This window comes from Peromyscus eremicus, unplaced genomic scaffold (genome assembly GCF_949786415.1).
Source record: "Peromyscus eremicus unplaced genomic scaffold, PerEre_H2_v1 PerEre#2#chrX_unloc_1, whole genome shotgun sequence".
Lineage (NCBI taxonomy): Eukaryota > Metazoa > Chordata > Mammalia > Rodentia > Cricetidae > Peromyscus > Peromyscus eremicus.
In genome coordinates this window covers 7,900,122-7,913,781 of record NW_026734288.1, presented here as the reverse complement: position 1 = coordinate 7,913,781, position 13,660 = coordinate 7,900,122, and the positions used below count along the sequence as shown (strand labels likewise).

Sequence of the window (13,660 nt, the reverse complement as noted above, 5' to 3'; positions counted from 1 at the left end):
GAGAAAAATATAAAGATCACAAAATAAACTTCACAATTTGGATTTGCCACACATATCCCACACTTCAATATCTTCCTCAAATGTTGCAAAATAGAAGCCAAAATGTGGTGTTCACATCAGTGCTTAGTGAACTGGGTTCATAATTTACTTACTTAAAGGCTACAATGAAAAATACTTGAATCATTTTTTTCCTTGAAGCTGAAAACAACTGTGATGTCTAAAATTTTAACCAAATTGTTTATTTGAATATTTTTTCTTTTGTATGAGTTCCCCCCTATTTCCTGATATCAAGATGATATAAAAAAGATTTAACATATTCAGCGGGATAGAGACATGGCCAAGCCTTCAACACAAGATCATTCCCTGGAACATGGTTTGGTTTTTGATGACTTCTGGTAATTCCTGCTACAAGAAGCTCCAAAGGTCTATCCTTCTTGGAAACCAGAAGCACATACACACATAAAGACACACAGAAAATGCATGATTAAAATAAAAACAAATCTTTAAATTATTTTTCAATCATGAATGTTTGTATATTGTAATTCCTGAAACACAGGTGTTGAGGCTTCTAAAGGGTTACAGATTTTTCTCCATTATGAATTGGTTTATGTAACAGAAAGCAAGCATGCAGGCTTGAAGTCATATAAATCAATCATTTTCAGTCTATGATATCATTTGGGAAGAATTAAGAAATGCTGCCCTCTGGATGAAATATGTCACTGGGGGTTGGCCTGAGAATTTACATCTGCACACCATTTTCAAATTACATTTTCTGCTTATCCTCCAGGTATAAGATCTGATATCTTAGCATCCTTCTTCAACTGCCATGTCTGACACTTTTTTCATTTCACTTTCACAGGGTTCATGTATTATTCTGGATCCAAGGACCAAATTAAACCCTTTTGTAAGTTCACTTAGACATGATGTTTTATCAAAAAAGAAGAAAAAGTAATAATACAGATCTATGAAATTTTACACCTGGATTCATTATGTCGTGATATTGAAAAGAAATATAAAATCTAAAAGGTTACCTCATCATTTAAATTCATAGACCTTTTACCCATATGTTTGCAGGTGTAAACAAAATAAAGAGGGATATGATAGAGCCTGAAAAAATTATTGACATTTCAGGTATTTTTCTCTAGAATAAATAACCTCTTGTGTAATTGAATGTAAGTGTGTGTTGGCTAAAGATCATACCAATTAATATATATTTAGATTCCTTTGGTATGAGTTTTATCAGATCCTCAAAGTGTAGTGTAATTGGCTTTGAGAGACCAATTATACCCTAAAAGATTTAGCCATAAGATTACTCTCTATTATGACTAGGCTTTATCACATTAATTACATTCATAGTGATTCTCTCCAGTATGTTATTTTTAAATTTTTTTTAATTCAACTTCATTTTGTGTGCACTGGTATGAGGGTGTTGGATCCTCTGGAATTGGAGTTACAGATAGTTATGAGCTGCCATGTAGGTGCTGAGAATTGAACTACGGTCCTTTAGAAGAGCAGCCAGTGCTCTAAACCACTGAGCCATCTCTCCAGCCCCACGTATGTTCTTTTATGTATTTGAATTTAAAGATTACTGTGCTGTGAAAAGGCTTTACCACACTGATTACATTCATAGGGTTGCTCTCCAGTATGTGTTCTTTCATGTACTTGAAGAGAACTGTGATAAGCAATGGCTTTACCACATATTTTACCTTCTACATTCACAGGATTTCACTCTACTATGTGTTCTTTTATGTACATGAAGAGCACTCTGATAAGCAAAGGCTTTACCACATTGCTTACATTCATAGGGTTTCTCTCCAGTATGTGTTCTTTTATGCATTTGAAGTGTACTCTGAGAAGCAAAGGCTTTACCACATTGATTACATATATAGGGTTTCTCTCCAGTATGAGTTCTTTTATGTAATTTAAGAGCATTCTGAACAGCAAAGGCTTTACCACATTGATTACATCCATAGGGTTTCTCTCCAGTATGTGTTCTTTTATGACTTTGAAGATTACCTTTTTGTGCAAAGGCTTTACCACATTGATTGCATTCATATGGTTTCTCTCCAGTATGTGTTCTTTCATGCATTTGAAGTTGACTGTGTTGTGCAAAGGCTTTATCACACTGATTACATTTATAGGGTTTCTCTCCAGTGTGTGTTCTTTTGTGCTTTTTCCAGCTACTCTGGCATGCAAAGGCTTTACCACATTGATTACATTCATAGGGCTTCTCACCAGTATGTGTTCTTTTATGTACTTGAAAATGACTAGGACTAGAAAAGGCTTTACTACATTCATTACATTCATAGGGTCTCTCTCCTGTATGTCTTCTTTCATGCAATTGAAGAGAAGTATGATGAGCAAAGGCTTTATCACACTGCTTACATTCATAGGGTTTCTCTCCAGTATGTGTTCTTTTATGCGATTGAAGAGCACTATGTTGTGCAAAGGCTTTACCACATTCATTACATGCATAGGGTTTCTCTCCAGTATGTGTTCTTTTATGGACTTGAAGATGACTGTGGCGAGCAAAGGCTTTACTACATTCATTACATTCATAGGGTCTCTCTCCTGTATGTCTTCTTTTATGCATTTGAAGATTACTGTAATGGGCAAAGGCTTTACCACACTGATTACATTCACAGGATTTCTCTCCAGTATGTGTTCTTTTATGAACATGAAGAGTACTGTTACATGAAAAAGCTTTACCACGCTGATTACATTCATAGGGTTTCTCTCCAGTATGTGTTCTTTTATGGACTTGAAGATGATTGCGACATCCAAATGTTTCACCACATTGATTACATTTATAGGGTATTTCTCCAGTATGGGATCTTTCATACCTTTGAGTACAACTGTGACATTCAAAGGCCTTATCGTATTGCCTACATTCATATGCTGTTTCTCCAGTATGTCTTCTTTCATGCTTTTTAAGATGATTGTGATATCCAAAGGCTTTACCATTTTGAGTATATTCAGAATGTTTCTCTGTAATATGACTTATTTCATGCCTGCAAGGATAATTGGCACATGTAAAAGCTTTCCCTCATTCATTACATTGTTGAATCTGTATATCTGCATGCATTAGTTTTACAATTTTCTATAAATGTAAAGAGGAATAAAATCTTAAGTTCTTAACAGTCTGTTTACACTCAAGTTGTTCCACTTCATTAAGAATTTTTTTTTTTAATATTTGAAGATGCTTGTGAATCTAAAAGCCATTATACCCTGGCTCATATTTACGGTAGCTTTTTTTTTCTCTATTAGATTTTTCACATTATAGAAGAGAACTGGAAGAATTCAGACCTTTACCCCACTTATTTCATTGATACATTTTCCTATACTGTAAGTCATGCTACATTTGCAAAGTGAGCCAGGACAAACAGAAGCATTTACACATCCCCAGGACTCACGGGGATTATCTGCAGTGTGTTTGTTGATCTACACTCAATAAAGCTAGAAGACCAATTGTTTGTAAACTTGAATCATATTCAACAAGTTTACTCAAGAGGGAGACTACTACATAACTTCTAATTGTTCTGAGATGAAGAAACATACATTTCTTCTTTCCATATTCCTATGTTCATATGGCTGGTATCCAGAATGACAGATGATATACCTATTAAAGAAAGAATAACAACTAAAAGGTTTCCACATTTCATTTACACTTGGATGTTCTGTTCCTCATCAATATGTGGTACAGGGTTTAAGGTTTCTCCACAACAACTGCCCCTTAACTCTTGATTCTATCTATCCAACTAAATAAACTTAGCAAAGACACACACACACACAAAAAAACATATATATGAGACACCAGTTTTACTATGGACTATTTTCCAATTAGAATGTTTTGAACATACACTTAGCATATATTCAATTAGTATGCCTTTTATAATATAAACAGTATGAAACTAAATGGATTGTCATTGTGCAGCATAGCTCTGATGAAGCCAGGATTTAAAGGGCAATTTCTGTTAAGCCATTGATTCCTTTTCCTCTTTCTTAAAGGAATGACTTGCAAACACAATATATTTACGTGCCATTGAGGTACATGGCTTTGAGAGCATTTAATGATCATTAATGTTAAACTTATTATTTACATTGCTTCATTTCTTTAAAAATGACATATACATTAAAATATCTTCAGAGACACATTTATATCAGCTTGCACATGAAAATTACCTTCCATGTCTTTGAGAACTTTGACAATTCTCTTCAATGTGATGATCTTTCCACTTGTAGCCTAAAATATAGTATCAGGAAACATATGAAATACTATTGGAAATAGTGCAAAATTAAAGTTATTCACTTCAATGCTCCTTACAACCATGTTTGATTTCTCCACCTCATTCTCCCTCATTCTCAATCAAATTTACAGAAGAGCATAAATAACCAAGAAATAGGTTTCCTCTTCTTTTAAAACATGAAGGAAAATTTAAAGTATTACCTATAGTAGTGAGGTTTTTGTAAGTGTCCACCATCACATCTTTGTAGAGATTCTTTTGTGAAGAATCCAGCAAAGCCCATTCTTCCTCAGTGAAGTTAACATGCACATCATTATAGGTCACTGCATCCTAACAAATGCCATACATAAATGCATCATACATATGCATATGACAAAACACATGATACTGACAACATTGTAAATGCATGCTTCTTTGACAGAATAGTCATATAATTCTAGTGCTTCCCACACTTATTTTATAACACAGACATAATAATATAGTCATCAAGTCACATTAGAAAGGAACTAAATAAGAGGTTTACATCTAACAGTTCTGAACACTCTGAATGGGATATCATCTTGCAAGAGAAACACCTGTTAATGGACATAGAGAGACAAGCAAACCCATCATCAGTACTGAGTACACATCAGAGAAACTGTATGAATAATTATTAACTACAAAAGAGATGAGCAAACTCGGTGTATTGGCTCATACCATTAATCCCAGAACTGAGAAAAATAAGGCAGTTATATCTGACTCTGAAATGAAGGCTAGCCTATACTATCCAATCAGATCTAGGACAGCAAGATTTAAATATTAAGAACCTGTCTCCCCTGCCAAAATCAGTAACACAAACAAAACAAATAGGAAGAAATCAGAGGCTTTTTTAAGGAAAGTCCTACAAAGTATTATATATTCACTCTAGTTCTGCATTCATCTTAAAGAAATAAGAAGTGCTTCAGCTTAAATGGTAACTTTAATAAATCTTTCAAAGAGAAACTGAGCATTAAAGCAGCTAAACAATTGGACAAATGAAAACATTAGAAATATAAATGTTGATAATAAATAATCACCATAGAGCAGGACAGCTCAGACGTTAAGAGCTCTTGCTGATTGTACATATAGGTGGGCTCAATTGCCACTATTTACATGGTGGTCACAACTATCCATTATTCCAAGCTCAAGGGTTGTAAGATCATCTTTTGACAACTAAGAGGACCAAGCAAAAGTGTGGTGCATGCCTATGTATACAGGCATGAAATCATATTCATTAAAAATTAAAACAAACACAACAAGCAGGACACATATCAAGCATCCATATTCTAATAACTCAGAAGGTCCAGACAGAATTAATGCTATGAATACTGCCATCCTGGGAAAGAAAATGATACCATCTGTCAAATTTCAAAATTCAATCTGGAGTAAAGCTCAGCAAAACAGAATATGCTTGATATGTACAAAAACTTATACTCTAGGCCCATCATCCATTAATAAAAATAATAAGAAAAAAACAGAAATGGTGGCCAGCCATTAATCGAAGCATGTGGGAGCAAGAGTCAAGAGAATCTCTGAGTTTGAGGCAAGCCTGATCTATAGAGAATTGTCCAGGACTGCCAGGTCTATTCAGACAAACCTTGTGTTCAGAAACAAATATAAAATCAATAAATAATTTAAAAAAACAGGCTAGCAAAATGGCTCAGCATTGAATAACAATTGCTTCAATTGTATTTTCAGCAATTTAGTGTTAACATCTATAATAGTGGTAAAAACATGACAGCATAAAAAGGAAGCTGGCTGATTAATTTTTAATAGAACACAGTAGAAAAAAAAACAGGAAATGAGTTGAGGTTATAAATACTCAAAAGCCATCCACAATGTTGAATTTCATCCAAAAAGTTTCCTCCTACTAAAGGTTCCACAAACACCCCAAAACAAAGCTGCCAAGGAGACATACATGTTCAAAAACCTCATCCTATCTGGGAGCTTTTCATTCAGTTCATTAGATTTATACCCAGGTCATTACAGGCTCAGGATCTGCCATGAAGAAAGTGAATTTAGTCACCACAATGGTCCTGATAGTCTGCAACCATGCCTACAATCTTCAAATGTCCAAAAATATATTTTGAGCCACAAGACAATCACTTGTCTTTGTCATCTTGTAAAATCAGAAAACAAATTTAAATTTTTCCAATATACAATGGCACAGGATACCCATTCCCTTTCCAAAATAGAGAAATTGAGACATAGTGGGGGGGAAGACTGTACCAAGGCAAGTCTGAAACCCTGGACAGCAACCATCAAATCCAGTAACTCTGTGTCAGACACATGGGATTTCAGTTTCAAAGTGTTCAGATGGCTCTGTCCCCAAAACTTCCTATACATCTCACTTTTGTTTTTTCTACTCCATATATGCGCCTCTGTAACATGAATTCTAAAAGTTTTAACAACAAAAAATCCCTGGAGTCAGATATCAGAGTACATGCTGAAAGGTCAGAAAAACAAAAGATCTAGCTATAGTCACCTTTTATATTCATGACTTCTCAGGAATAAAAAAAGCTGTTTCTGTTTCCATACTGCCTTATCACTTCCCCACTAAACCGAGCCATATCATTTCCTGTCTGTTGTCTATACAGACCTCCAGACTCTATGGTTAGCTAATGGCTAGCTCCACCTTTGACCTTTAGGCAAGCTGTATTTGTTAGAGCACAAACAAATTATCACCATACTTTTACCTTTTTGTTTTGAACTATATATAACTAATATAAGAACAACTATATGTAAGTACAATAACTATATATAATATATCCAGGCAGTAAAAATATCAACAATGCCTATTCCATAAACATTTGACAAATAAAAGCAAATACTTCATTATCTATCCTGTTTTGGTGAGTCCAAAGGGTTGTAACTAATTCCCTTTCTATTCTAACTTGCATTAACAAAACTATCTTTTAATGTTTCTCAATGGTATATACTTTACAATTTTTTTCTGAATCTGTTAACAAGCAAAACTATAACTACAATTCTAACATATTCACTCAATGAGAGACTTGAGAATGAAATAATATTATCCAAGTAAGCAGGAAATGCAAGCAAGTGAATTCTAAGATATGTGAAAAATGACGGAAAGAGTTGGCTACCTGGGCAGCCACTCAAGTTTCTTCTGTAATGTTGGGGTATCCATCTTTGGCCTGTCAGCTTCACATAATTGACAGACTTTTCTGTAAATCTGGATATTTGAAGGATTGTCTCACCTTGTCTTGGTAATGCTCTGCAGTCACTTTCTTTTCTGTTCCACTTGTCCATTTTGGAGAGCAAACTAGCACTTTCTTTCCAAGTGGATAATTTTGCCACAAAGAAAGTAAACTCCATATGAAGTTTCTTCAATGCCTACCTATCATCTTCTCTGAAGTAGATAGGTGTTGTCAGAAGCAGACATGCCTCATTCTCTTTAAAAGAACCTATATTATTAAAATATCTTAAAGGCCATATCCCATAGATTTCTGAAGTGTTTGAAGATGACAAGTCTATCTAAAATATACCTCTCTTTGACTCTGAAAACATACCTACTATGAGGACAAGTTTGTGGTGAACTGAAATCAGAGCCTAACAATGCATGGCCTAAAATTTTGCATCTTCCTTATTTCCAGAACCAGTAAAACATTAATGATTTTCCAAAATGTGCCTCCTATGTTAGGATGGATCCTGCCATGCTTGGACCAAAGCTGCAGCAGGCTTTGTATAATGTTGCTTCCTGGGATTATGAATTACTTTGCTAAATCCCTTCATTAACTGAGGGAATAGAAGGATGTGGGATGTTCTGTATGTTGTGAATGTGTTGCTCTAATTGGTTAATAAATAAAGTGCTGATTGGCCAGTAGCCAGGAAGGAAGTATAGGTGCAACAAAGAGAGAAGAGAATTCTGGGAACAGGAAGGCTGAGTCAAAAGACACTGCCAGCCGCCACCATGAGAAGCAGATGTTAAGATACTGGTAAGCCATGAGCCACAAGGGAACTTATAGATGAACAGAAATGGGTTAATTTAAGATATAAGAACTAGATAGCAAGAAGCCAGAGCCATTAGGCCAAACATTTTAAATAATATAAGCATCTGTGTGTTTACTTGGGTCCAAGCGGCTGGCTGCAGTGCCACAGGAGCTGAACAGTACCTGGACACAATAGCTGCAGGCTTTTTATGACATTGCTTCTTTGGACTAAATTATTTTGCCAAATCCTTCCATTAACTGAGGGAATAGAAGGATGGATTCTTACTCTTAGAGCACCTTGATAGGCTTCCAATGTAAAATAAGAACCTTCCATTTAATGGTGTAAGCTCCCTGAAAATCCCTGCCTTTGTTCAGCACTTGACAGTCACCTGAAACTACCTAGTGCTGTTTTTCTTCACAATCTATAGACTTTTCATTTATTTATGACCCACTTGTTGCTTTTTTTTACTGTAATCCTGAATGAATCATAAGTAATAGACATCAAAGATAGTCAATATTTCATCTAAGAAATCAGCATCATGATTTTTTAATCCTGCCTCACTCAATTTCTTGAGGGCATGACATAATAAGAAAGGTTGGAGGCCAAAACATCAAACAAATGACCTCTAGCTTAATTTATCCTGGAGTCTGTTTTCCACTGAAAACCTGTGACCTCAACCTCTACTGTCTGCATTACTCTTAGCACTGCTTTATTTCAAGTACTACAAGAACAGCTAATTTAGCTCTCTGTGCAGCTTACAATGTCTATTGACATCTAAATCTGGATATCTTTAACATTCTTTCAAAAGTAATCATTCCCTTTCCCTTTACAGCAACAAAATAACTTTTGAGGTACTATATTCTGTTCTAACTTGCTTGTTTCTTGCTGTGATTAAAGTCTGTAACCAAAAGTACTGCAGGTAATAAATGGGTTTATCTGGCTGATTCTGCCTGATCACAATCCATCATTGTGGGAACTTAAGATAGAGTTTCAGGCTAGCAAATGAAGGCAAAATCATGAACAATCTTTGTTTAGTAGCTTTCTCTCTTAATTGGTCATTGTCTTATGCTCAGCTAGCATTCTTATCCATTCCAGGACAACTTTCTTAGGGATATTGTACCCTCAGTCAAGGGCCTTCACACATCAATCAGCAATAAAACATAATCTCTCAAAGACAAAGCAACTAGCCATTCTGATGGGTCACATCCTCAACTGAGGTTTTCACAGATGACTGTAGGCTCTGTTATGTTGACAACTGGAAGTAACTAGAACACAGAGACAAAAAAAATATATGCTAAGGTTTTAAAAACCAAAAGCCAATGTATCAACAATGACAATAACTTAAATAGCAACAATGCAAATATTGATGATAGTAACAACTGGAAAACACAGATATTCCAAGAAATGAGGAGAAGGAAACTTCTAAGATCAAGAAGAGAAAATTAATGTTGTTTCTACACAGAAGTTTCTAAATCAATAAACTCAAGGAACCCATAACATAATACAGTAATTTTTTAAAAAAATAAAATAGGTGAAGGTGCTTCATTTTCCAGAGAAAAATTTTACTAAATTATGACTAATAAAAAATTCACACAACATAGATAGTACCACTGGTAAAAGGAGACACAAAGACAAATCTAATTGTTAACATGGTCTCTTGATCAAGAACTGTAAGATTCTGGTGAAAATCAAAATCAAAGAAATCACTGACCACCACTCACACTGTGCACCTCAGTTCTCTCCATTACCAATAATATTAAATGTGTTGAGTGGGAAGGACTGTTCCAGCAAAATTGGATAGAGTCACTTGAATCCTGATATTTCAATGTTATAGAAAATAGTTTTGACTACTGAAATTATCACATTCTTTTTTCACAAAGAAGAGGATACCAATTAGGATAATTTCAAAACTGTTTTGTTACCTATGATTGGTGACTATATGTAAGTCTGCATCACAGTGAGGAAATAAAATATTTACAAACCAAATTCAAGATAACATATTTTATGTAAATATTGTATGATTTGTATTATATAACTAAAGTAACCTGGTTTTTCCTAATCTCTTTATAAGTCATAAGCACTTTTGAAAACAAGTGTATCCACATTTTTATGTATATGTTTGTAAGTGTGAGAGAAAAGGTTTTTATATGTGTACAGGTGACATGCCAAAGGGTGTGTCAGATTTCTGGATCTGGAATAGCAGATAGTTATGAACCCCTCTACTTGGGTGTTGGTATCTGAACTCATGTCACCCCCAAGAAGAATATTTGCTGATTGTCATGTGAAGCCCACAGAATACTTTTTGTCCAATAAACAGTCTTTCACAGATTAATAACAACAAAAACCTAAATATGGAAAGAAGGAAAGAAATGATATCTGGCAACATGATGAATCAGTATTAAGATGTTGGGTATGGGGCCAGGTAGACTGCCCACAGACCTTCCTCAATCTCTGTTCAACAAGATCCAATACTCAGAGTTGCTCCAAGGGCTGAAACAGAACTTCAGATGCAGCTTCTCCTCCACCTGTTCATAATTGCTGTTGATTCCAAAGACCATTCCAACATGCCCTGCCCTTCCCACCTCATATCTATGTCAAAGCACCCAACTGAGGCAGACACCCTCTGATCAGCTAATTGTCACATCTTCCAAGGGATCAATTAGGCTGTCCACAGATCTACCATATTATCTATTATCTATTATCCCAGAACTGCAGTAGAGCATGGTTACCCCATCACTGCAGTAGAACAACTGAGGCAGCTTCCCCTCCCCTCTCTCCATGTCTCCTGTAGATACCTAAGATCATCTCCCTATCATTTCCCCTTCTCCTTGTCTCCAACACCAGCAAGCATTTTCCCTTAAACACACCAGCCAATAAGACCAGAAAAAAGGAAACATTCAGCCAACACATACTTTGAAACTCAAGAGAACAAACACGAAACCAGGAACAAAACTCCCATCTAACCAAAATAAAATAAAAAATCAGCATCTAGCTCATTAATCATGCCAAACCTGAAGCCTAGCATAGGAACATAATTAATAACAGCCAGGGCAATTTGTGACCACCAGAGCTGAGCTATCCTACCACAACAGGCCCTGAATAGTCTAACATAGTTGAAAAAAAACCTTTAAAACCAAATATATAGAGATGATAGAGGTCCTTAAAAAGAAATTATGTAAATACTTTAAACAAATTCATGAAAGCACAAACAAACAAACAATAGGAGGAAACCAATAAATTCCTCCACAAAAGCTAGGAAAACACAATTAGAGTAAACCAATAAACAACTTAAATAAAGGCAAGATAAAACAAACTAATCATAAAAGAAAACAAATAAAACTGTTTAAACCTGAAAATGCAAATTGAAACAATAAAGAAAACAGAAATTAAGGGAATTTCATAAATGAAAATCATAGTACTACAAGCAGGAAGTACAGAGCCAAGATTCACCAATAGAACAAAGAGATGAAAGAGAGAATCTCAGGCACTAAGGATACATCAGTCAAAAAAAATGTTAAATATAAAAATTACTTGATTTGCCAGGCAGTGGTGGTGCACGCCTTTAATCCCCGCACTCAGGAGGCAGAGCCAGGTGGATCACTGTGAGTTCGAGGCCAGTCTGGGCTACCAAGTGAGTTCCAGGAAGGGCCCAAAACTACACAGAGAAACCCTGTCTCGAAAAAACAAAAACAAAAACAAAAAAAAAAATTACTTGATGCAAAACAACCAAAAAATCTGGGACATTATACAGAGACCAAAACTACAAATGACAGGAATAGAAGAAAGAGAAAAAAGCCCAGCTCAAATGTCCAAAAAATACTTTCAATAAAATCATATAATAAAGTTTTTCTAAGTTAAAGTAGGTGTTCATAAAGGTACAAAGAAGAATGCAAAACATCAAAAAAATTGAGTCAGAAAAGAAAGTCTCCTTGTCACATAATAAACAAATGAATAATATTACAGAACAAAGAAAGAATATTAAAAGCTTCAAAGGGAAAAGATGAACTAACTTATAAAGGCAGACCTAAGAGAATTATACCTCACTTCTCAATGGAGATTCTAAAAGCTGTAAGAGCTTGGACACATGTGATGCAGGCTCTAAGTAACCACAGATGCCATCTCATATTAATATATCCAGAAAATTTTCAATCACCATAAATGAAGAAAATAAGATATTCTCTGAAAAAGTCAAATTTAAGCAATATCTGCGTAAAAATCCAGCCATATGGAAGATAATAGAAGAAAAAATACAACCCAAGGAATCTAACTAGACACATGAAATAACAGTCAAGAAGTAATCTTATGTTAGCAAAACCAAAAGAAAGGAAACGCAAACAAACATACTCTCATACACATACTGCCATCACCACCAACAAAATAACAGGAATTAATAAGCATTATTCCTGATATCTCTCAATATCAAATGCATCAATTCCCCAGTGAAGACACAGATTAACAGTATGGATTATATCCATCCTTCTACCACATACAAGAAATATGCTTCAACATCAAGGATGGAGATTACTAAAAGGTAAAAGTTGAGAAAAACATATTTAAATCAATTGGAACTAAGAAGCTGGCTTGTGTAGCCATTTTATTATCTACCAAAATAGACTTCAATTAATCAAATTAATCAAAATACATGAGAAGAACATTCATTATTTATAAAGGAAAATCCACCAATATGCCATTCAATTATTAATATCTATGCCCCAAACACAAGGTCATCCACTTTTGTAATAGAAATACTTCCACAGATTAAATGACACATTGACTTTCACACAGTGTTTGACAGTGGTACACTTCAATATTCCATTCTCACCAATGGACATGTCATACAGACAAAAACCAAATAGAAAAATATTGGAGCTGATTGATTTTATAAGCCAAACAGATAGTACAGAACATTCCACCCAAAGAAAAAGAATACACCTTCCTCTCAGCACTACATGGGGTTTTCTCCAAAGTTGATTATATACTTGGACAAAATTCCAGTCCCAACAGACACAAGAAAATTGAAATAACGTTGTGCATCCTATCAGACCACTATGGATTACAGCTGGATTAAAAAAAAAACCCAGAAAGTATAAAATCTTATGAAAACTGAACAACAGTCTACTGAAGAAAATGAGTCAGGACAGAAATAAAAAAAGAAATTTAAGAGTTTCTAGGACTCAATGGAAATGATTACACAACACAATTAAACTTGAAGGTTAAAGGATATAACAAAAGTGATGGTGAGGAATTTGTGTATCACTGAGTGTCTACATAAAAAAAGGACATAATGAAAATTATAACTCTCTAGTCTTGAACTCTATCAAAGACCTGAGAATTAAATAATAATACCTGCATCAACAGGAAGTACAAGAAAGCAACTTCCAAAAAATGTAAGAAATGACAGGCGGAGCTGGCTGCCTAGACAGTCACCCAAGATTCCTCTGTAACAC

At 34.9% G+C, this 13,660-nt stretch overlaps 1 protein-coding gene across 1 annotated transcript in view; it reads right to left on the bottom strand.

Moving 5' to 3' along the window:
- Positions 1 to 1,055: 1,055 nt before the first annotated feature.
- The window catches only part of LOC131900975 (zinc finger protein 120-like), a 28,649-nt gene continuing 16,044 nt past the window's right edge, over positions 1,056 to 13,660 (bottom strand). The window contains exons 2-5 of the mRNA XM_059252277.1: positions 4,448 to 4,574; positions 4,183 to 4,243; positions 2,844 to 3,011; positions 1,056 to 2,435 (exon numbers count right to left, since the gene is read on the bottom strand). Coding sequence (XP_059108260.1) covers positions 1,703 to 2,435; positions 2,844 to 3,011; positions 4,183 to 4,243; positions 4,448 to 4,574 — 1,089 coding nt within the window. The 3' untranslated portion in view covers positions 1,056 to 1,702. The remainder of the gene's footprint in view (positions 2,436 to 2,843; positions 3,012 to 4,182; positions 4,244 to 4,447; positions 4,575 to 13,660) is intronic.